This window comes from Cherax quadricarinatus, chromosome 79 (assembly GCF_038502225.1).
Source record: "Cherax quadricarinatus isolate ZL_2023a chromosome 79, ASM3850222v1, whole genome shotgun sequence".
Classification (NCBI taxonomy): domain Eukaryota; kingdom Metazoa; phylum Arthropoda; class Malacostraca; order Decapoda; family Parastacidae; genus Cherax; species Cherax quadricarinatus.
Genome location: NC_091370.1, coordinates 17,248,629 through 17,271,833, shown reverse-complemented (window position 1 = coordinate 17,271,833; position 23,205 = coordinate 17,248,629). Strand labels below are relative to the sequence as shown.

Genomic DNA, 23,205 nt, shown 5'->3' with positions numbered 1-23,205 from the left:
GGGGTCATACAGCATCTAGGGAAATGGAAGGGTCAATTCCCTGCATTAAGTATTCAATAGTATTAGTTTGTCTAACATGCTTTCTATACAAATAATAATAATAATAATAATAATATAATATGAATTTGGTAGGGTGTGCAAAAGAAGAAAATTAAAGGTGAATACAGGAAAGAGTAAGGTTATGAGGATAACAAAAAGATTAGGTGATGAAAGATTGAATATCAGATTGGAGGGAGAGAGTATGGAGGAGGTGAACGTATTCAGATATTTGGGAGTGGACGTGTCAGCGGATGGGTCTATGAAAGATGAGGTGAATCATAGAATTGATGAGGGAAAAAGAGTGAGTGGTGCACTTAGGAGTCTGTGGAGACAAAGAACTTTGTCCTTGGAGGCAAAGAGGGGAATGTATGAGAGTATAGTTTTACCAACGCTCTTATATGGGTGTGAAGCGTGGGTGATGAATGTTGCAGCGAGGAGAAGGCTGGAGGCAGTGGAGATGTCATGTCTGAGGCCAATGTGTGGTGTGAATATAATGCAGAGAATTCGTAGTTTGGAAGTTAGGAGGAGGTGCGGGATTACCAAAACTGTTGTCCAGAGGGCTGAGGAAGGGTTGTTGAGGTGGTTCGGACATGTAGAGAGAATGGAGCGAAACAGAATGACTTCAAGAGTGTATCAGTCTGTAGTGGAAGGAAGGCGGGGTAGGGGTCGGCCTAGGAAGGGTTGGAGGGAGGGGGTAAAGGAGGTTTTGTGTGCGAGGGGCTTGGACTTCCAGCAGGCATGCGTGAGCGTGTTTGATAGGAGTGAATGGAGACAAATGGTTTTTAATACTTGACGTGCTGTTGGAGTGTGAGCAAAGTAACATTTATGAAGGGATTCAGGGAAACCGGCAGGCCGGACTTGAGTCCTGGAGATGGGAAGTACAGTGCCTGCACTCTGAAGGAGGGGTGTTAATGTTGCAGTTTAAAAACTGTAGTGTAAAGCACCCTTCTGGCAAGACAAGTACATGGTAATCGGCCGGTGTGACAGGCCTAGCTGACATCAATGACATACTACTATATAGAAAGTCCCTTGTTATGCAGAGCATTTCAGGCAAATTAGGTCCTTGCCCCAGGATGCAACCCACACCAGTCGACTAACTCCTAGGTACGTAGACAACCAGTGTAAAGAAACTTGGAATCGAATGCAGACCTTCGCCGTGTGAAGCGAGAGCTTTGGCGATCAGGCCACAGGGCACCGTAGCCTGATCGGGGCTTTTATTAGAATATGGATGATATATACTCATAGCAGTAACCAAACTGTAAACCCACCCAGTGTAACTGCCAGGTATTCCAAAGAAATAAATAACTTCATCTTCATAAAAAAAAATTGCATCAATGTTGAGTAATGCTTATTTGTATTTCCAGGAGGAGAAACACAGGTGTGTGAGGCTAATGGTGAGTGGAGAGGAGACAGCCACACCTGCATGGAGATGCAGTGTGAAAACATGCCGTCCCTTTTACATGGTCTGGTAGCTGTGAAGAAGACTGGGCACCTTCAAACAGCCACTTTCAAGTGTGAGCCAGGCTACAGCCTGCTGGGGGATACTGCTGTAAAGTGTAGCTTTGGCCAGTGGCAAGAATTCAAGTACGTCACCAACCTAGTTACACACACCCTTATTAAAGAGCAAAAAGTCACAACACTGGAACAATACACAAATAATCTGCACATACGAGGAAGAAACCTACAATAATATTTCAGTTTGACTTGGACCAAAACATCATGAGTTTCTTTCTCTTGTGTGTGTGTGATATTTGTGTATCTTTATTACTTTCATAATTTATGTTCAGTTATGTCTAAAATGATGTGTAATCAAATATGATACCATTCCAGGGACAAAGTTAATTAAGGATCATCAGGAATGAATTCAGTTTTTAGTATTTGTAGCATTCAGTAGCTCTCCCTATATAGGGCTCTTGATTCAAGGAATTGGGGGGTGCTTTTCCTTGGATTAAATCTGATTACCTCCCTTTGCTTATGCATTGAATGACCCCCATGGCTTATTACTTCTCCATGAGTATAAGAAAAAGTTGGAAAGATCAGCAAATAATAATTTTGCTTAATTAATGGGAGACAGGTTAATCATATTATTCTTGCCATTGTGAATGATGCATGGTGTTCATTTATATTATTATTATTATTATTATAATCAAAAAGAAGCGCTAAGCCACAAGGACTATACAGATGTGTTCATTTATAGTTTCTGCTGAATAGCCAGTCAGATGTATTTCCAGTCAAGAATGGTCATCACCCATGACACAGGTTGTTGAGATAATTTTGTTTATTTTATGGCAGTACAACATGTGACCCTGTCAACTGCTATGAGCCTGAGGTGCCGCCCTTTGGCAAGATCACTGCCAAGCACTTCAGCCTGGGCAGTGTGGCCAACTACACCTGCATGTATGGCTACATGTTGGTGGGCAACCCTTCTGTTGAATGTCTTGCTGATGGCACCTGGCGGGGTGAATTGCCAGTCTGCAAGCCTGTTGACTGTGGTCCTCCAGAGGTAAGATTTTGTTAGTGTCATTATTATTATTATAATCAAGGGGAAGCGCTAAACCCGGAGAATTATACAGCGCCTGGGGGGGGGGATGTGGAAGGCATTCAGGCTTAATTCGGGGAACTGGAGCACAGATCCAGTTTCCTAAATCAAGAGCCCCTCACCAACATCAAGGAACCTTCCTTGAGTGTTAGTGTCATATACCGTATTCACGTGGACTCTTATAAACTTGCAAGTGTCGTATTATTAGTACAATAATGGGGAAGTGTCTGTACAGGGTCGTGAATTACCCAAAATGGATGGTAATCAGGTTTGATCCAATTAAGGGATATGTTATAGAGTATTTACATGGAGTCGAGATGTGCTTCAGAAGGTCATTAGCTGTCCTTGTCCATGCTCTTCTTCAAAGATAGCTAGAGAATGAGTGATAGTAATGGGTTTCCTTTGAGTTGCCCTCCTTTGATGGGAAGGCATCAAAACAAATTGAGTTATTACAGTAGGTAGTGTAAAGTTATTTTTTTTATTTTTTATTATCACACCGGCCAATTCCCACCAAGGCAGGGTGGCCCGAAAAAGAAAAACTTTCACCATCATTCACTCCATCACTGTCTTGCCAGAAGGGTGCTTTACACTACAGTTTTTAAACTGCAACATTAACACCCCTCCTTCAGAGTGCAGGCACTGTACTTCCCATCTCCAGGACTCAAGTCCGGCCTGCCGGTTTCCCTGAACCCCTTCATAAATGTTACTTTGCTCACACTCCAACAGCACGTCAAGTACTAAAAACCATTTGTCTCCATTCACTCCTATCAAACACGCTCACGCATGCCTGCTGGAAGTCCAAGCCCCTCGCACACAAAACCTCCTTTACCCCCTCTCTCCAACCTTTCCTAGGCCGACCCCTACCCCGCCTTCCTTCCACTACAGACTGATACACGCTTGAAGTCATTCTGTTTCGCTCCATTCTCTCTACATGTCCGAACCACCTCAACAACCCTTCCTCAGCCCTCTGGACAACAGTTTTGGTAATCCCGCACCTCCTCCTAACTTCCAAACTACGAATTCTCTGCATTATATTCACACCACACATTGCCCTCAGACATGACATCTCCACTGCCTCCAGCCTTCTCCTCGCTGCAACATTCATCACCCATACTTCACACCCATATAAGAGCGTTGGTAAAACTATACTCTCATACATTCCCCTCTTTGCCTCCAAGGACAAAGTTCTTTGTCTCCACAGACTCCTAAGTGCACCACTCACTCTTTTCCCCTCATCAGTTCTATGATTCACCTCATCTTTCATAGACCCATCCGCTGACACGTTCACTCCCAAATATCTGAATACATTCACCTCCTCCATACTCTCTCCCTCCAATCTGATATTCAATCTTTCATCACCTAATCTTTTTATCCTCATAACCTTACTCTTTCCTGTATTCACCTTTAATTTTCTTCTTTTGCACACCCTACCAAATTCATCCACCAATCTCTGCAACTTCTCTTCAGAATCTCCCAAGAGCACAGTGTCATCAGCAAAGAGCAGCTGTGACAACTCCCACTTTGTGTGTGATTCTTTATCTTTTAACTCCACGCCTCTTGCCAAGACCCTCGCATTTACTTCTCTTACAACCCCATCTATAAATATATTAAACAACCACGGTGACATCACACATCCTTGTCTAAGGCCTACTTTTACTGGGAAATAATTTCCCTCTTTCCTACATACTCTAACTTGAGCCTCACTATCCTCGTAAAAACTCTTCACTGCTTTCAGTAACCTACCTCCTACACCATACACTTGCAACATCTGCCACATTGCCCCCCTATCCACCCTGTCATACGCCTTTTCCAAATCCATAAATGCCACAAAGACCTCTTTAGCCTTATCTAAATACTGTTCACTTATATGTTTCACTGTAAACACCTGGTCCACACACCCCCTACCTTTCCTAAAGCCTCCTTGTTCATCTGCTATCCTATTCTCCGTCTTACTCTTAATTCTTTCAATAATAACTCTGAAGGAGGGGTGTTAATGTTGCAGTTTAAAAACTGTAGTGTAAAGCACCCTTCTGGCAAGACAGTGATGGAGTGAATGATGGTGAAAGTTTTTCTTTTTCGGGCCACCCTGCCTTGGTGGGAATCGGCCAGTGTGATAATAAAAAAAAAAATAACTCTACCATACCATGTAAAGTTATATGGAAATAACATTTCAGAAAACCTAGGTAAAAAAAAGAGCCAACCCCTTGGGTAATTATATTCATGGAGTGCTACAGCCATGGGGGTCATACAGCTCTTGAGTTAAGAGGGTCAACACCCTCATGACCCATTCCAAGACCAGGCAACCTGGTGGATGGCATGATCAACCAGGTTATTGGTGCTAGCTACATGAAATCCAATGTATGCACCACAGTACAAGTTGATCAGGAATTGACTTGAGAATCTTGTTCAGTTCTCTCGAGGACAGCAACAGTTCCTCAGACAAAAAGCTCAACAGCATCACAGTAACCTTTGAGGGTTAACTGAATAAGTGACACTCCTTAACCCCCAGAGTGGGCAAATATTTTTTATATGACTACAGCAGGGCCCCACTTATACGGCAGGTTAGGTTCCAGGCTACCGCCGTAAAGTGGAACACCCTTTTTTTCCACTTATCAATGCATACAAACACTAGATAACAAGTTTACACTAACATATATTAAGTTAGCAATAGAACCAGGCATCAAAAAACAATAAAAAAGTACAATACACACATAGTGCACTCATTACTTACCTTAAAATATTTATAGTCTTAATCTAGGGTGAGACAAGTAGTATTTATTGTAAGAAATCAAGTGTGGTATGTATGGCAATCAGCCAGGCTACCTTACCAGGCCACCCCACCCACACATACTATTCTATGATATTTAAGCATCCCAGAGCGATAAAATGTATATACAGTTCACTCATTACTTACCTTAAAATATAGGGCGAGATGAGTAGTATTTATTGTAAAAAATCAAGTGTGGTATGTATGGTAGTCAACTGGGCTACCATACCAGGCCAACCCACCCACACATATATTCTTTGATATTTAAGCATCCCAGAGCGATAAAATGTATATACAGTTCACTCATTACTTACCTTAAAATATTTGTAGTCTTAATGTAGGGTCAGGACTAAGTAAATGAGATAAAACGAATAAATGAGAGAGAGAAAGAATGAGTACATGAGAGGGGACAGGCGCAGAGTTATGTAAACAAACCAGGCGAACGTAAGTTTTGTAAACAGTGTACACGTCTGGTTTGTGTACAAGTTACATTGTGTACAGGTTGTCTCTACATTGATACGGTAGAATTAATAAAGAGGAACACTCCCATTCTCATGTAACACCATTTTGAGAAGAAATGAAGCTCTGAGTGAAGGCAATGGAAATAAGTCACACTGACTTTTTTGGGTTATCCTAGGTTCTCTACACATATGTTGTTATGTATGATAATCTATGTAACTGTATTTGTGTATACCTGAATAAACTTACATACATACGAAAGGAATAATTTTCTACAGTTACCCCCAGTAACACATTTTCTCTTATGTTAGATTAGAGAAAATGTTATTCTTGCCGTCACTTGTACAAGTTATCTGGCTCCCACATCTTATATTTATGTTTATTTATTCTATTGTGGGGTGTATTTATCATCTTTTTATGTTATGTATCGTGTTTATTATATAATTTTGAAAAAAATATCATGGATGGATTAATGAAAATGTGTATATTAACGTAATATACGACATTTAATGAGACTCGGTGAGTATTGTTATTATTATTATCATTTCTAATATGGTGTCACTTGTGCAAGTCGTCTGCTACCACATCTCACATTTATGTTTATTTATTCTACTGTGGGGTGTATTTATCTTATTTATATGTTATGCATTGTGTTTATTATATAATTTAAAAAAAAATATCATAGATGGATTAATGAAAATGTGTATATTAACGTAATATACGACATTTAAATGACTCGATGATTATTATCATTACTAATATGACGTCTGGAGACATAAGACACTTACCGATTTTAATGTGTACCTGCATGCCAGCACAGTATGTAAGTTTATTTAGGTACAGGTATACATAAGTATAATTATCAGAGTATATATAAAATATGAAATAACTTTTAAAAACATTTGAAATTTTGGAGTTTCCAGACAAAATGGAGAGACTTAGTGCTTACTGAGCTCACGAAGAATGTAAACAAACAGGGTGGGGCGCGGTGACCGTATTAGAAAGTCAGGTGGGGGGAGCCGTATAGCGAGTTTTGGTCATAATTTGAAATGACCGTATTACCGGAACGCCGTAAAGTGAAACGCCGTAAAGCGGGGCCCTACTGTATGTGCAACACTAAGAAATACAAAGTATCAAATGTTTTGAAAATAAGACTGAGTAGCAGATAGTGCAGGAGTAAAGTTTTTTACCATACTGTACATTATATTGAATAATAAGTTACTTCAAGAGGGTTGCCTTGATGCCGGAGAATTATTATAATCAAAACTAAGTGCTAAACACACCAGGGTCGGGTGTGAGAATTGTGTAATATGCTCGAGGGCGGAAAGAACAATGAAGGGAGAGTCCGAATGGGCAGTGAGGAGTGCTAAAGGAATTATTATTATTATTATAATCAAAAAGAAGCGCTAAGCCACAAGGACTATACAGCGCTGCAGGGCAGGAAGGAAGCGAGGGTATCAGGTGGCAAAAGGGAGATGGATGAGTAATAGGTTACGGATAACAGCGGGGTAGTGGATGGTGAAAGGGTAAAGGGCAGCAAGAGACTGAACTAGAAAGGGCTGAGGGGAGTGCGAAAAGTATCATCAGAGTTTGTGGAGTAAATCAGTCGTTGTCAAGAAGTCAATGAGAGAGTCAGGATTAAAGGAGGGTCCATCAGCAAGAAGGGAAGGTAAAGAGAAAGTAGTAGAATGAAGACGACGATGGAGGTAAATTCTGCATGCTCGTTGATAGAGAGGGCAGTCTAACAGAATGTGGCTAATCGATACTGGAACTTGACACTGCTCACAGAGAGGAACAGGGTGCCTCCCCATGAGTAAGACGAGTGTGGCCAATGCGAAGGCGGGAGAGAGTGGTCTCCCAACCTCGGCACTGATGACAAGAAGACGGCCAGTAACCTATGCTCGGTTTAATAGAATGAAGTTTGTTACTGAGCAGAGTTGACCAACGTTGTTGCCAACGGGTGCAAAGGTGGGTAGCTATTGCAGCAAAATAGTCCAGAAATGGAACACCTCGATAGGAAATCGGTAGGTCATGTACTGCTGACCGCGCAGCAGTGTCTGCCTGTTCATTGCCCTGTACGTCGACATGACCAGGGACCCAACAAAAAACAATATCTTTGTTTGGTAGAGATACGGCGTAGCCAAAGTTGGATACGGAGAACTAGGGGATGAGATGTATCAAATTTTCGTATAGCCTGTAGAGCACTAAGGGAGTCTGAGACTACTACAAATGATGACACAGGCATAGATGCGATACGAATAAGTGCTGCAAGAATGGCATACAGTTCAGCAGTAAAAATGCTAGCTGAAGTTAGTAAATGCCCCCGCACGACGCTGTCCGGAAACACTGCTGCGAATCCGACGCTGTCTGAAGACTTAGAGCCATCTGTGTACACAGCGGTGGCATGAGAATGGGAGTGGAAGTGATCAAGAAAAAGAAAGCGGGAAGCCACCTTAGGCAGTTGAGCTTTTGAGCAAGGGAGTGAGAAAGAACAGACCCGAACAGCTGGAACTTCCCAGGGGGGTAGGGAAAAGTGAGATGCTACATGAACATATAAAGGTGGTAACTGAAGGGAAGACAAGAGTGAATGTAGGCGAAGAGAAAAGGGACGGAGCAAACAGGGGCGGCGAACGAATAAAGAATGTCTACTAATATCGGTGACCATTCTATAAATGGAAGGATTGTGTAGATCGTGAGAGCGTACATAGTAGAGAAGGCAATGGGCATCACGGCGATCAGACAAGGATGGAACATTCGCTTCTGTATAGAGGCTCTCAACAGGGTAAGAGCGAAAAGCACCAAGGCACAAACGTAATCCTTGGTGATGGATAGAGTTAAGGCTAGAGAGAGTAGCAGGAGAGGCCGCGGAATAAATCTGGTCACCATAATCGAGTTTCGATAAAAAGAGGGCTGAATGTAGGCGAAGCAGAGTTCGACGATCAGCTCCCCAGGAAAGATGAGCAAGGGTTTTAAGAAGGTTTAGCCGGCTGTGACAAGTTGCCTTCAGAGAGGTAATGTAAGGTTTCCAGGATAACTGATGGTCAAAGAGAAGGCCTAGAAACCTGACTATCATGTTCGGGGATACGGGAGCCATAGAGATACAAAGGATGATCGGGGATAACAGAGCGTCTAGTGAAAGTAATTTGGTGAGTTTTGGTACTTGAAAATTTAAACCCATGTGTGGTGGCCCAAGTGGAAACACGGTCGACCGCATGCTGGAGAGAAACTGCAATAAGATGACAGTCAGCGCCTGCACAAGCAATAGCGAAGTCATCAACATAGAAGAACAGAGGCCAAATCATTTATAGCAAGGAGAAAAAGTGTTGTGCTTAGAACACATCCCTGAGGGACACCTTCAGCTTGGACGAAGTCCGGGGAAAGAACATTATTGACTCGAACACGGAAATGTCTGTCAGTTAAAAAGTTCTTAAGGAAGGATGGTAGATTGCCTCGGAGGCCTAAGGAATGGGCCCGAGCCAAAATATTATACCTCCAAGTTGTGTCATATGCCTTCTTAAGGTCAAAAAATATGGCAATAACTGAGTGATTATTCGCAAAGGCATTACGAACATACATATCCAAGCGTAGTAAGGGATCTATGGTAGAACGACCCTTATGAAAGCCATATTGACTAGCGGAGAGACTGTTGTGTGTCTCTAAATACCACATTAAACGTCGATTTACGAGACGTTCCATCACTTTGCAAACTGCACTAGTAAGAGCGATGGGGCGATAGTGGGAGGCATCATGTCCTGTAGCACCCGGTTTGCGGAAAGGGAGAACAATGGCAGATTTCCATAGCTGGGGAAGAACTCCTTGTGCCCAAATAAGATTGAAGAGGTGTAAGAGGACTACAAGGGCTGACCGATGTAAATGTTGTTACATACGAATATGAATGTCGTCAGGCCCAGCTGCCGATGATCGGCAACCTGAAAGCGTTGCCTCCAGTTCTTGAAGTGTAAAAGGCACATTATACTGTTCTTCTCTGAGAGAAGAAAAGTCCAAGGGTACTAACTCTCTGGCAGACTTTGAGGAAAGAAACGAGGGGCATAGATGGAGCCCTCGGGAAATACGGACCAGATGAGTGCCAAGTTCAATGGCAACGTCGAGAGGGTTTGCTACATCAACACCAGCGACCCGTAGAACAGGAGCCGGGTCAGGAGAGTATTTACCACTCAATTTCCTCACTTTTTTCCAGACTGCACTCATAGAAGAAGCAGAGGTGATGGTGGAAACATAGTCTCGCCAACAAGTGCATTTAGCTTCACGGATGACACGGCGAGCGATCGCACACTTCTGCTTAAAATCAAGAAGTCTCTCAGTGGTTCTATTGTACCGGTACCTGCCCCATGCAGCACGTTTCAAGCGTGCTGCACGAGCACAAGCAGGAGACCACCAAGGCACACACTTCTGAGAATGCCTGCCTGAGGTTTGGGGTATAGAATGAGAAGCTGCAGTATAAACTGACATCGAGAAGATGTGTAGGAGCTCATCAATGGAGGATGAAGAAGGAACCTCACTAAAAGCAGTGAGGTGTGAGTAAAGATCCCAATTTGCCCGATCAAATTGCCAGCGAGGGCTACGGAAAGGTGGTGAATAGGAAGGAGAAGTAAGAATGATCGGAAAATGATCGCTGTCATGTAAGTCTGGTAGAACAGACCAGGTGAAGTCTAGTGCAGTGGAGGAAGAGCAGACTGATAGATCGATGCAAGAGAGAGTATGAGTACGAGGATCAAAATGGGTGGGAGTACCCATATTTAAAACATGGAGGGGGTGAGAGGCGAGAAAAGCCTCCAACTGGATGCCACGTGAGTCACAATGAGACTTCATCCCCAGAGGAAATGGTGGGCATTAAAATCACCAAGTAACAGAAGTGGTGGTGGTAAGGATGAAACAAGAAAGGCAAAGTCTGGGATAGAAAATGCCCGAGAAGGAGATATAAAGAACATATTGTAAACCACTTATTCAAGTGGATACGGGCTGCAGTGTAATGCAGCAAGGTATGGACAAATAGTTGACAGTACGGAATATCATTGCGTAGAAGAAGGGCACTTTCATTAAAGGTCCCATCTGAGAAAGGATCCGAAGAATACAATAAATTATAGCCTGAGATAGGTTGGAAAACAGCCGAGTGTAATTTTGGTTCTTGTAAGCAAGCACCAACAGGGGAAAACCTGGAAAGCAACATCTGAAGCTCACCCCGATTACCCCTGAGGCTGCGGATATTCCACTGTAAATAGGCCATGATTGGCGATTAAGAAAATACCAGGAATCTGTAGGTAAAGGCACCTACGGACTAGAGGGGTTAGAAAAGTCAACGTGTGGTGGCATTGGAAGTCGTTCAAGTAGCGAAGGAACGAAGCGTTGCGAAGAATGGGGTTGTGAAGATGGAGGAGAGGGAAGAGAAGGAACAGGAAGTGAATCAGTGTCCATTGAAGGTTTAGTCTCTGCAATATATTCTGAAATGGCTTCAAGTGTTTCTGAATTCAAAGATGTATGGGAGACCATATTGGAGATAGAAGGAGGAGGGTGAGTAAAGACTGGGACAGTAATGGACTGTACCAAAGTAGAGGGGGAGGGAAGAGTGTAAGGGACTGGAGATGAAGTGTGGGGGGGGGACAGAAGAGGCAGAAACCTGGGAGGTGGCAGAAGAGGGAGAAACTTGGGAGGGGACGGGGGTGGAAGGCATAGTACAAGGAGGAGGGTGAATCTCCACACTTGTAATAGAGCCAGAGAGAGGGAAAGAACTAGGTACAGAGACTGGAAAGGTAAAGTGTGGAGGTGGAAGAAGGGAAGGAAGGGGCAAAGATGATTTGAGCAATGTGGATTTTTTGGACTTCTGAGTAGAGGGGCGATTGGTATTAGGTGTCGTACGAGGTCTTGTCGATACTGGGGCTTGTGAGGAAGGACGCGAAGATGTGAGAACAGACTGAGTTGTAGTCGGGACGTCAGAGCCAAGGAGAGCAAAAGGATTAGATGCCGCAGTGGCTATGGGAGGGGTAACAACAGAGGAGGCTGCAGAAGATGGGACCCCAGAAGTGGGGGGATGTTTTGAAACACGAGAATAAGAAACACGGGGTAGTCTCCCTTGGAGGCGGAGATGAGTAACTGCCATAGCATAAGGGAGATCTTCTGCCTCTTTGAGGCAACGGATTTCACGTTCATTTAAGTAGACCTGACAACGGTGGGAGTATGAAGGGTGAGCTTCATTACAATTAAGGCAAGATGGAGGTTGACTGCAAGATGTATTAGAATGGTCGTCGGCACCACAGACTGGGCATTCGGCCATAGATCTGCAATATTTCGCTGGGTGACCAAAACGCCAGCAATTTCTACATTGTTGCGGTGTAGGTATCACCTTTCGAACTTGTAACCGATGTCCCGCGACATATACAGAGGACGGGAGTTCTCGGCTGTCAAAAGTTAAACGAGCCACATTGCAAGGGTAACGTCTCCGCCCCCGGGCAGGAAGGACATAAGTGTCTACTTTGAGGATTGGGATTATTATTATTATTATAATCAAGGGGAAGCGCTAAACCCGAAGGATTATACAGCGCCTGGGGGGGGGGATGTGGAAGGCATTCAGGCTTAATTCGGGGAACTGGAGCACAGATCCAATTCCCTAAATCAATAGCCCCTCACCAACATCAAGGAACCTTCCTTGAGGGGTGAGGATTGGGAGATCCTGGAGTTCCAGCTGTTCAAAAATGTCATTGCCACATGACTGGAAATTCTGATGGACTATGGTATGGGGCAGAATGACAGTACCACTACAAGAATTGAGAGAAAGATGTTTTTCAATAGTGATAGGAGTAGTATCGATATTCGAAAGGAGAGAAAGATCATGAGCTTGGGTAGCATTTTGGACAGTGACGATGCGCATACCGCTCTTGAGAGCATGAAATGCAATATCTCTACCAACATGACGCAGGAGCGCTTTGCCAATACTATGGTCAGAAAGGTAGGCAGAAGAAGTCGGTCTTAAAGTAAAGAATTTAGTCCATTGTGTTGTCCGAAACTGAGCGTGGAGAGGGAGTGCTTGACGTGTCGGTCTTTTCCGAGTAGAATGGGAAGGTAACGAAGGAGCATCATCAGGAGATTGACATTGGCGTTTAGGAGTAGGACCGGAGTTGGTCCGGCGTGAAATGGGCGGGCGATTCGAAAATTGCCATACCGTAGAGGGAGAAGCCGGAAGCATAGTCAAAGGAGAGCGGAGTTCAGACAAATCGAAGGAGTCAGTCGAAGCCCCGGTACCTGAAGCAGGTGAGGAAACAGCACCAGCAAGAGGTACAGGAGTGTCCGAAGTGTGGTCTAAACACAAGGCAGGGTCAGAATGGGGTGCTGTATCAAGAAGGGGCCCGGGGGTAGTGGGTTCATGGACTAGGGCTGCCATGGTTAGGTTACTCCTTTGCTTTTTGTTTTTAAGAAAAAAAAAAGAAAGAAGAAAAGAAAAGAAAAATAAAAAAAGGGGGGAGCGGGGAGGAATAGTTCCCAGGAGGAATGAAAGGGCCGGAAATCTCCCTCCGCTCCCAAGAGGACCTCAGCACCGCTAGTAGCGCAGATGCAGCATGGAACCCGTGCCATACCCTACCCTTCATGCCAGTAAACCAGCAATCCGGGATAGCAACCTCACATCTGCCGAGCTACCTCGGTGGACAAAAGAGAGGGCGGCCGGATATCCGCCACAAAGCATACCTCCTTCGGCCACCACCCCCGTAATCTGAAAGGTGGCTTCCAGAGATACACCCATCGCCCGAAAGGCACCCAAAGCTACTCCGGGATACTGGAGAGGGATCGGGACATCCCCAGGCAATCCAGATTCCATGGCAAACTACGCCACCGCCAAGAGCCTCAACGGAATGGGATGGACCCCGGTGTTCTTTCCCCTACCTAGGAACTAGCGCGCCTGTGGGAGAAATCCCAAAGGCCAAAAAGAGGAAGGGCAAAAGGGAGGGGTGGGGAGGAGGAGGAGGAATGGAAAAAGGGGAGGATGGGATAGGGGAGGGGAGAATGGGGGGTAATTAGGTTCGGTCTGAGGAAGAAGACCGACAGGGCTAATTCCTCAGACCAAGAGCCTCTTCACCACGCCAAGGAGCCCCCCTTGAAGAGGAGTGCTAAAGGAAGTATAATCAAAATTTGTGTAATAAATCTGTTGCTGTCAAAAAAGAGTCACAGGGAGTCTTCGTCAAAGGTGGGGGCTGATGCTTGTGAAGTGTTCTTGATCTAAAGAATTACAGCTACCACACTCTCCCTTTACTTATTATTATTACAGTGGAACCTTGGTTTTTGTTTGCATTGGTTTTTGTCAAATTCAGTTTTCAGTGATTATTTTAGTAAAAACATTGTCCCAGTTTTCGTTCACCTCAGCTTTCGTCCACCGTATGGAACGTGTCCATCTGCCCATGCCCACACAAAGCATCCCACACACCCATTCTGAGTCAGTCTGGCTTCATTTCTCGTTGAATGAACATTACCCTGCGCATTTCGTAATACTCCATTGTTTTTTTTTTTGTTTATCGAGTGCGACTGCTAAATAAACCACCATGGGGCCAAAAAAGTTCCGAGTGCCAGCCCTTTGATAAAGAAGGTGAGAAACATGATAGAATTCAAGAAAGAACTCGTAGCAAAGTATAAAAGTGGAATAAGTTGCAAAGTTTTGTGGAGAAATATCACTGCCACCTTCTACAAAGGTAGAGGGTGGTAGTGATAACCTCTCCTCCCTCTCCCCTCCTCACCATCTTCCATACGCCAACAAGTCTTCGGTAAAGGTAAAAGTGATGTTAAATGTTAATTTATCCATTTCATTAGTGCTTTATATTTATTTCTCATTGTTTTCTGTATGTAAAACTATGGTTATTTTCTACAAAATGTATTTTTTGTTAATATTTTTGGGTGTCTGGAATGGATTAATTGGATTTACATTATTTCTTATGGAAAATGGTGCTTCAGTTTTTGTCGAATTCAGTTTTCGTCAGACTCTCTGGAACAAATTAAAGACAAAAACCGAAGTTCCACTGTATAATCATGGGGGAGCGCTAAGCCTGTAGGATTATACAGCGCATGTGGGGGGGGATGGAAGGGAACCGGAGCACAGATCCAATTCCCTAGATCAAGAGCCCCTCACCAGCATCAAGGAATGTCCCTTTACTTAGCTCAAATCTGATCACCTGCATCCTACAGACACTATATGACCCTCATGGGCTCAGCACTTACCCATTAATATAGTAGTCATTTTAGTAAAAGAGGAGGCAGTTAGGGTAAGATATAAGCAGCTATTGGAGGATAGCTGGGCTAATGAGAGCATAGGCAATGGGGTCGAAGAGGTATGGGGTAGGTTTAAAAATGTAGTGTTAGAGTGTTCAGCAGAAGTTTGTGGTTACAGGAAAGTGGGTGCAGGAGGGAAGAGGAGCGATTGGTGGAATGATGATGTAAAGAGAGTAGTAAGGGAGAAAAAGTTAGCATATGAGAAGTTTTTACAAAGTAGAAGCGATGCAAGGAGGGAAGAGTATGTGGAGAAAGAGAGAGAGGTTAAGAGAGTGGTGAAGCAATGTAAAAAGAGAGCAAATGAGAGAGTGGGTGAGATGTTATCAACAAATTTTGTTGAAAATAAGAAAAAGTTTTGGAGTGAGATTAACAAGTTAAGGAAGCCTAGTGAACAAATGGATTTGTCAGTTAAAAATAGGAGAGGAGAGTTATTAAATGGAGAGTTAGAGGCATTGGGAAGATGGAGGGAATATTTTGAGGAATTGTTAAATGTTGATGAAGATAGGGAAGCTGTGATTTCATGTATACTGCAAGGAGGAATAACATCTTGTAGGAGTGAGGATGAGCCAGTTGTGAGTGTGGGGGAAGTTTGTGAGGCAGTAGGTAAAATGAAAGGGGGTAAGGCAGCCGGGATTGATGGGATAAAGATAGAAATGTTAAAAGCAGGTGGGGATATAGTTTTGGAGTGGTTGGTGCAATTATTTAATAAGTGTATGGAAGAGGGTAAGGTACCTAGGGATTGGTAGAGAGCATGCATAGTTCCTTTGTATAAAGGCAAAGGGGACAAAAGAGAGTGCAAAAATTATAGGGGGATAAGTCTGTTGAGTATACCTGGTAAAGTGTATGGTAGAGTTATTATTGAAAGAATTAAGAGTAAGATGGAGAATAGGATAGCAGATGAACAAGGAGGCTTTAGGAAAGGTAGGGGGGCAATGTGGCAGATGTTGCAGGTGTATGGTGTAGGAGGTAGGTTACTGAAAGCAGTGAAGAGTTTTTATGAGGATAGTGAGGCTCAAGTTAGAGTATGTAGGAAGGAGGGAAATTATTTCCCAGTAAAAGTAGGCCTTAGACAAGTATGTGTGATTTCACCGTGGTTGTTTAATATATTTATAGATGGGTTGTAAGAGAAGTAAATGCGAGGGTCTTGGCAAGAGGCGTGGAGTTAAAAGATGAAGAATCACACAAAGTGGGAGTTGTCACAGTTGCTCTTTGCTGATGACACTGTGCTCTTGGGAGATTCTGAAGAGAAGTTGCAGAGATTGGTGGATGAATTTGGTAGGGTGTGCAAAAGAAGAAAATTAAAAGTGAATACAGGAAAGAGTAAGGTTATGAGGATAACAAAAAGATTAGGTGATGAAATATTGGATATCAGATTGGAGGGAGAGAGTATGGAGGAGGTGAATGTATTCAGATATTTGGGAGTGGATGTGTCAGCGGATGGGTCTATGAAGGATGAGGTGAATCATAGAATTGATGAGGGAAAAAGGGTGAGTGGTGCACTTAGGAGTCTGTGGAAACAAAGAACTTTGTCCTTAGAGGCAAAGAGGGGAATGTATGAGAGTATAGTTTTACCAACGCTCTTATATGGGTGTGAAGCATGGGTGATGAATGTTGCAGCGAGGAGAAGGCTGGAGGCAGTGGAGATGTCATGTCTGAGGGCAATGTGTGGTGTGAATACAATGCAGAGAATTCATAGTTTGGAAGTTAGGAGGAGGTGCGGGATTACAAAAATTGTTGTCCAGAGGGCTGAGGAAGGGTTGTTGAGGTGGTTCGGACATGTAGAGAGAATGGAGCGAAACAGAGTGACTTCAAGAGTGTATCGGTCTGTAGTGGAAGGAAGGCGGGGTAGGGGTCGGCCTAGGAAAAGTTGGAGGGAGGATTATTATTATTATTATAATCAAGGGGGAAGCACTAAACCCGTAGGATTATACAGCGCCTATGGGGGGATGGAAGGCATTCAGGCTTAATTCAGGGAACTGGAGCACAGATCTAACTGGAGCACAGATCCAATTCCCTAGATCAAGAGCCCCTCACCAGCGTCAAGGAGCCTTCCTTGAGGGGTGGAGGGAGAAAGTAAAGGAGGTTTTGTGTGCGAGGGGCTTGGACTTCCAGCAGGCATGTGTGAGCGTGTTTGATAGGAGTGAATGGAGACAAATGGTTTTTAATACTTGACGTGCTGTTGGAGTGTGAGCAAAGTAACATTTATGAAGGGGTTCAGGGAAACTGGCAGGCCGGACTTGAGTCCTGGAGATGGGAAGTACAGTGCCTGCACTCTGAAGGAGGGGTGTTAATGTTGCAGTTTAAAAACTGTAGTGTAAAGCACCCTTCTGGCAAGACAGTGATGGAGTGAATGATGGTGAAAGTTTTTCTTTTTCGGGCCACCCTGCCTTGGTGGGAATCGGTCAGTGTGATAATAAAAAAAAAATAAAAATCATTTTAGTAACAAGACAATTGATGTTAATGTTTCCATTTTATTATACACATACTAATATGTATGGTGGCATCTCTCAGGAGCCGACCAATGGGAAGGTGGAGTCATCGCACATGGACTTAGGAGCAGAGGCACTCTACCACTGCAACACAGGATACCAGCTCTTTGGCAATGATACCCGTGTATGCACTGCTGATGCCATATGGAGTGGCAACCTCCCTCAATGCCACCGTCAGTACATTTGCTAACACTGTATGGCTAGATATAAACTCTGCTAACTTGTATTTTCCTGTTATTGGCTTCTCTTTGTAAATATTTTATAAAAGTATTAAGTTTATACAGAAAACAAACAATTATATTACGTGTAAACCACACTTCATTTTACTCGAGTTTTTCTAAAATATTCTATGATCTTCAACAGTTAAAAACTGTGGAGAAATCAAGCCACCACAAAATGGTTTTGCAATGGGCGTGGGAACATTATATGGAGACAAGGTGAAGTTTGCTTGCGAGAGAGGCCATGTGTTAAGGGGAGAGGCACTGATCCACTGCAATGACTCCGGCACCTGGTCTGCCTCGACGCCTTTCTGTGAACGTGAGCAGCTTACTCTTAATTATACATGCTTAAAAGTCAAAACATTTCATATAAATTACTAATTTTAATAAACATTTTCTTCCTCGTTACGAAGTAATCAGTTGTTGGGTCTGCCCAGCAAGATCATTTGTCTGCATATTTTTGTGCAACTCCTTTTAATGTTGTATGTAATTATGTCTTACATTATACAAGAAGCATTTAAGTGACATTAAAATAATTTAGAGGCTCAGTATTGAATCTAATCAAACTTAACTTGAAATTAAGTACTTACCCTGACTAGTGTAATTCATTGCATATCTAAGCATTATGCAAGAATTTTTCTTTATTTAATATTAGTAATCTTTGTGAATAACTACTTTATTATTGAAATTATTTGTGTACAAGAGTCACTTCTCGATTGTTTTCACTAGTGGGGGCTGTGGATTTGTTTGTTGGGTTTATCAGGGCCACTCACAGTTTACGTAGTATCGAGCTTAACTTCTCGATGTTCGGGGAAGATTTGTGGCCCAAAGCTGGGCGATGAAAGGAAAAGGAATAGTAGTTTCTCTGCAAATAGAAACAAACTAGAAGTTTCCAATTAAAGCAGGTGGACCCCCCTGCCAAGCACCAGCAGAGTGGGATGCTCACACCCCCACCCAAGTTCAGTAACTGGCTTCCCATCAAAGAATTATCAGAAAAATGGAGCTAGCTCCAGTAAGCCAATGACAGGTGCTCCTCCTCTAATGTGTCTGGTGGGCATAGTAGATGAGGACAAGCATCCCAGAGAGAATGGGGGAAATTTATCACCAATTCTCTGGCAAGAGCAAGACGTCCACACCCGATGAAGGCTGGTGGGGAAGTCCAGTGCTGTGGACAATAATCTCTTGCTAGCTTATGTCATCACTGGAGATGGTGATTTACAATATGTATAAGAAGTTCCTACTCCACTTAAACATTGTGGACAGAAGCTGGAGTGTGGTCAGTCACTTGGAAGCTAGCAGTATAGTAATTGTTGTTTACAAGTGGCGGTTTGTCATGTACCAAATTACCTGGATTCATGATGGATGTATGGTTTTGATTTTACAAGTCTTCAGTCATAATGTATTAGTGTGACCAGTCATTAATCTTTTGTGCTATCTAATGCTGTAAAGAGAAATAATTTTAATACTCTAGCACAATAGAAGTTATTTTATGAAAACCAGTAACATAACATGATATACTGTGTAAAAGCATTGGCAGTGAATAATTTTTTCCAGATCCATATAAGGATTGAAATACTAATGTACACAAGTTTCTGCCAACATGAAATGGATACAGTCATACATATTTGCATGACATGACCATTAAGCCTACATTCACTGACAACAGAACTCTTACAGCGGTGGTGTGTGGCAGTGCTCCTGTACCTCCTAATGCTATACGACCTCCAGAGGCATCCAGGCGCTCATTGTACAAGGACCGTATTCACTATATCTGCCAGAAGGGCTACATCTCGCGAGGTGACCTCTCTGCAACCTGCCTGGAGTCCAGTCAGTGGTCTCAAGTCCAGGGACAGTGTACAAGTAAGTCTGCTTTGTTTCCTTCCTTTGCTATTATATGTGCACTATTGGCACTTCATAAATATCTCTTGTACATGGCTGTATAGCCCATATAGGTTTAGTGCTTAATTATATAAATTTAATTGAAGTGTTCCATTGTCATTCCTTCAGTTATTTGGTCATTTACAATTATGGGGAACACTAAACCCATAGAGATTATACAGTGCATTTGGTGGAAGGCATTCTGGCTCAGTTCAGGGAACTGGACCACATATCCAATTCTCTAGATCAAGAGCCCCTCACCATTATTATAATAAAAAAAAAGAAGTGCTAAACCTACAAGGGTGCAGGGGTATTGGGTAGCAAAAGGGAGAGGGATTATTATTAGGTCATGGAGTGCAGCGGGGCAGTGGATATTATTATTATTATAATCAAAAAGAAGCGCTAAGCCACAAGGACTATACAGCGCTGCAGGGCAGGAAGGAAGCGAGGGCATCAGGTGGCAAAAGGGAGATGGATGAGTAATAGGTTACGGATAACAGCGGGGCAGTGGATGGTGAAAGGGCAGCAAGAGACTGAACTAGAAAGGGCTGAGGGGAGTGCGAAAAGTACCATCAGAGTTTGTGGAGTAAATCAGTCGTTGTCAAGAAGTCAATGAGAGAGTCAGGATTAAAGGAGGGTCCATCAGCAAGAAGGGAAGGTAAAGAGAGAGTAGTAGAACGAAGACGACGTTGGAGGTAAATTCTGCGTGCTCGTTGATAGAGAGGGCAGTCTAACAGAATGTGGCTAATCGATACTGGAACTTAACACTGCTCACAGAGAGGAACAGGGTGCCTCTCCATGAGATACCCATGAATAAGACGAGTGTGGCCAATGCGAAGGCGGGAGAGAGTGGTCTCCCAACTTCGGCACTGATGACAAGAAAACGGCCAGTAACCTATGCTCGGTTTAATAGAATGAAGTTTGTTACCGAGCAGAGTTGACCAACGTTGTTGCCAACGGGTGCGAAGGTGGGTAGCTATTGCAGCAAAATAGTCCATTAAAATGGTATAAAATACCGACAGGTTGTTAGGTAAGACACATATGCAACATATTGTTTCATACCATGGAACAATGCTCTTCTCCAGACTGAGGGACTGACCACCTCAAAACTTTAAGGGTGGACTGATTACATCGTCTTCAAGTATCTTCTGCTTCTATCAACTTTTCTGTACTCGACTGAAGAAGCCTACTGTGTAGGCGAAACGTTTCGAAATAAAGATACCTAACTGTTGCATATGTGTCTTACCTAACAAAATAGTCCAGAAATGGAACACCTCGATAGGAAATCGGTAGGTCATGTACTGCTGACCGCGCAGCAGTGTCTGCCTGTTCATTGCCCTGTACGTCGACATGACCAGGGACCCAACAAAAAACAATATCTTTATGTTTGGTAGAGATACGGCGTAGCCAAAGTTGGATACGGAGAACTAGGGGTTGAGATGTATCAAATTTTCGTATAGCCTGTAGAGCACTAAGGGAGTCTGAGACTACTACAAATGATGACACAGGCATAGATGCGATACGAATAAGTGCTGCAAGAATGGCATACAATTCAGCAGTAAAAATGCTAGCCGAAGATAGTAAATGCCCCCGCACGACGCTGTCCGGAAACACTGCTGCGAATCCGACGCCGTCTGAAGACTTAGAGCCATCTGTGTACACAGCGGTGGCATGGGAGTGGAAGTGATCAAGGAAAAGAGAGCGGGAAGCCACCATAGGCAGTTGAGCTTTCGAGCAAGGGAGTGAGAAAGAACAGACCTGAACAGCTGGAACTTCCCAGGGGGGTAGGGAAAAAGTGAGATGCTACATGAACATATAAAGATGGTAACTGAAGGGAAGACAAGAGCGAATGTAGGCGAAGAGAAAAGGGACGGAGCAAACGGTCGGCGAACGAATAAAGAATGTCTACTAATATCGGTGACCATTCTATAAATGGAAGGATTGTGGAGATTGTGAGAGCGTACATAGTAGCGAAGGCAATGGGAATCAGGGCGATCAGACAAGGATGGAACATTCGCTTCTGCATAGAGGCTCTCAACAGGGAAAGAGCGAAAAGCACCAAGGCACAAACGTAATCCTTGGTGATGGATAGAGTTAAGGCTAGAGAGAGTAGCAGGAGAGGCTGCGGAATAAATCTGGTCACCATAATCGAGTTTCGATAAAACGAGGGTTGAATGTAGGCGAAGCAGAGTTCGACGATCAGCTCCCCAGGAAAGATGAGCAAGGGTTTTAAGGTTTAGCCAGCTGTGACAAGTTGCCTTCAGAGAGGTAATGTGAGGTTTCCAGGATAACCTACGGTCAAAGAGAAGGCCTAGAAACCTGACTGGATCACGTTCGGGGATACGGGAGCCATAGAGATACAAAGGATGATCGGAGATGACAGAGCGTCTAGTGAAAGTAATTTGGTGAGTTTTGGTACTTGCAAATTTAAACCCATGCGTGGTGGCCCAAGTGGAAACACTGTCGACCGCATGCTGGAGAGAAACTGCAATGAGATGACAGTCAGCGCCTGCACAAGCAATAGCGAAGTCATCAACATAGAGTGATGACCAAATATTGGGCGGAAGAACAGAGGCCAAATCATTTATAGCAAGGAGAACAAGTGTTGTGCTTAGAACACATCCCTGAGGGACACCTTCAGCTTGGACGAAGTCCGGGGAAAGAACATTATTGACTCGAACACGGAAATGTCTGTCGGTTAAAAAGTTCTTAAGGAAGGATGGTAGAGTGCCTCTGAGGCCTAAGGAGTGGGCCTGGGCCAAAATATTATACCTCCAAGTTGTGTCATATGCCTTCTCAAGGTCAAAAAATATGGCAATAACCGAGTGATTATTCACAAAGGCATTACGAACATACGTATCCAAGCGTAGTAAGGGGTCTATGGTAGAACGACCCTTACGAAAGCCATATTGACTTGCAGAGAGACTGTTGTGTGTCTCTAAATACCACATTAAACGTCAATTTACGAGACGTTCCATCACTTTGCAAACTGCACTAGTAAGAGCGATGGGATGATAGTGGGAGGCATCATGTCCTGTAGTACCCGGTTTACGGAAAGGGAGAACAATGGCAGATTTCCACAGCTGGGGAAGAACTCCTTGTGCCCAAATAAGATTGAAGAGGTGTAAGAGGACTACAAGGGCTGACCGATGTAAATGTTGTAACATACGAATATGAATGCCGTCAGGTCCAGCTGCCGATGATCGGCAAGCTGAGAGCGTTGCCTCTAGTTCTTGAAGTGTAAACGGCACATTATACTGTTCTTCTCTGAGAGAAGACCTCTTCAAGGGGGGCTCCTTGGCGTGGTGAAGAGGCTCTTGGTCTGAGGAATTAGCCCTGTCGGTCTTCTTCCTCAGACCGAACCTAATTACCCCCCATTCTCCCCTCCCCTATCCCATCCTCCCCATCCTCCCCTTTTTCCATTCCTCCTCCTCCTCCTCACCCCTCCCTTTTGCCCTTCCTCTTTTTAGCCTTCGTGATTTCTCCCACAGGCGCGCTAGTTCCTAGGTAGGGGAAAGGACACCGGGGTCGATCCCATTCCGTTGAGGTTTC

The 23,205-nt window shown here is 43.8% G+C and overlaps 1 protein-coding gene across 2 annotated transcripts in view; it reads left to right on the top strand.

Annotated features, from left to right (window-relative positions):
- LOC128702718 (sushi, von Willebrand factor type A, EGF and pentraxin domain-containing protein 1) overlaps positions 1-23,205 on the top strand; it is a 156,814-nt gene that overhangs the window by 98,345 nt on the left and 35,264 nt on the right. For both annotated transcript variants that reach the window (XM_070101987.1, XM_070101986.1), the window contains exons 42-46: positions 1,404-1,623; positions 2,332-2,542; positions 17,580-17,730; positions 17,921-18,094; positions 19,453-19,635. In XM_070101987.1, coding sequence (XP_069958088.1) covers positions 1,404-1,623; positions 2,332-2,542; positions 17,580-17,730; positions 17,921-18,094; positions 19,453-19,635 — 939 coding nt within the window. The remainder of the gene's footprint in view (positions 1-1,403; positions 1,624-2,331; positions 2,543-17,579; positions 17,731-17,920; positions 18,095-19,452; positions 19,636-23,205) is intronic.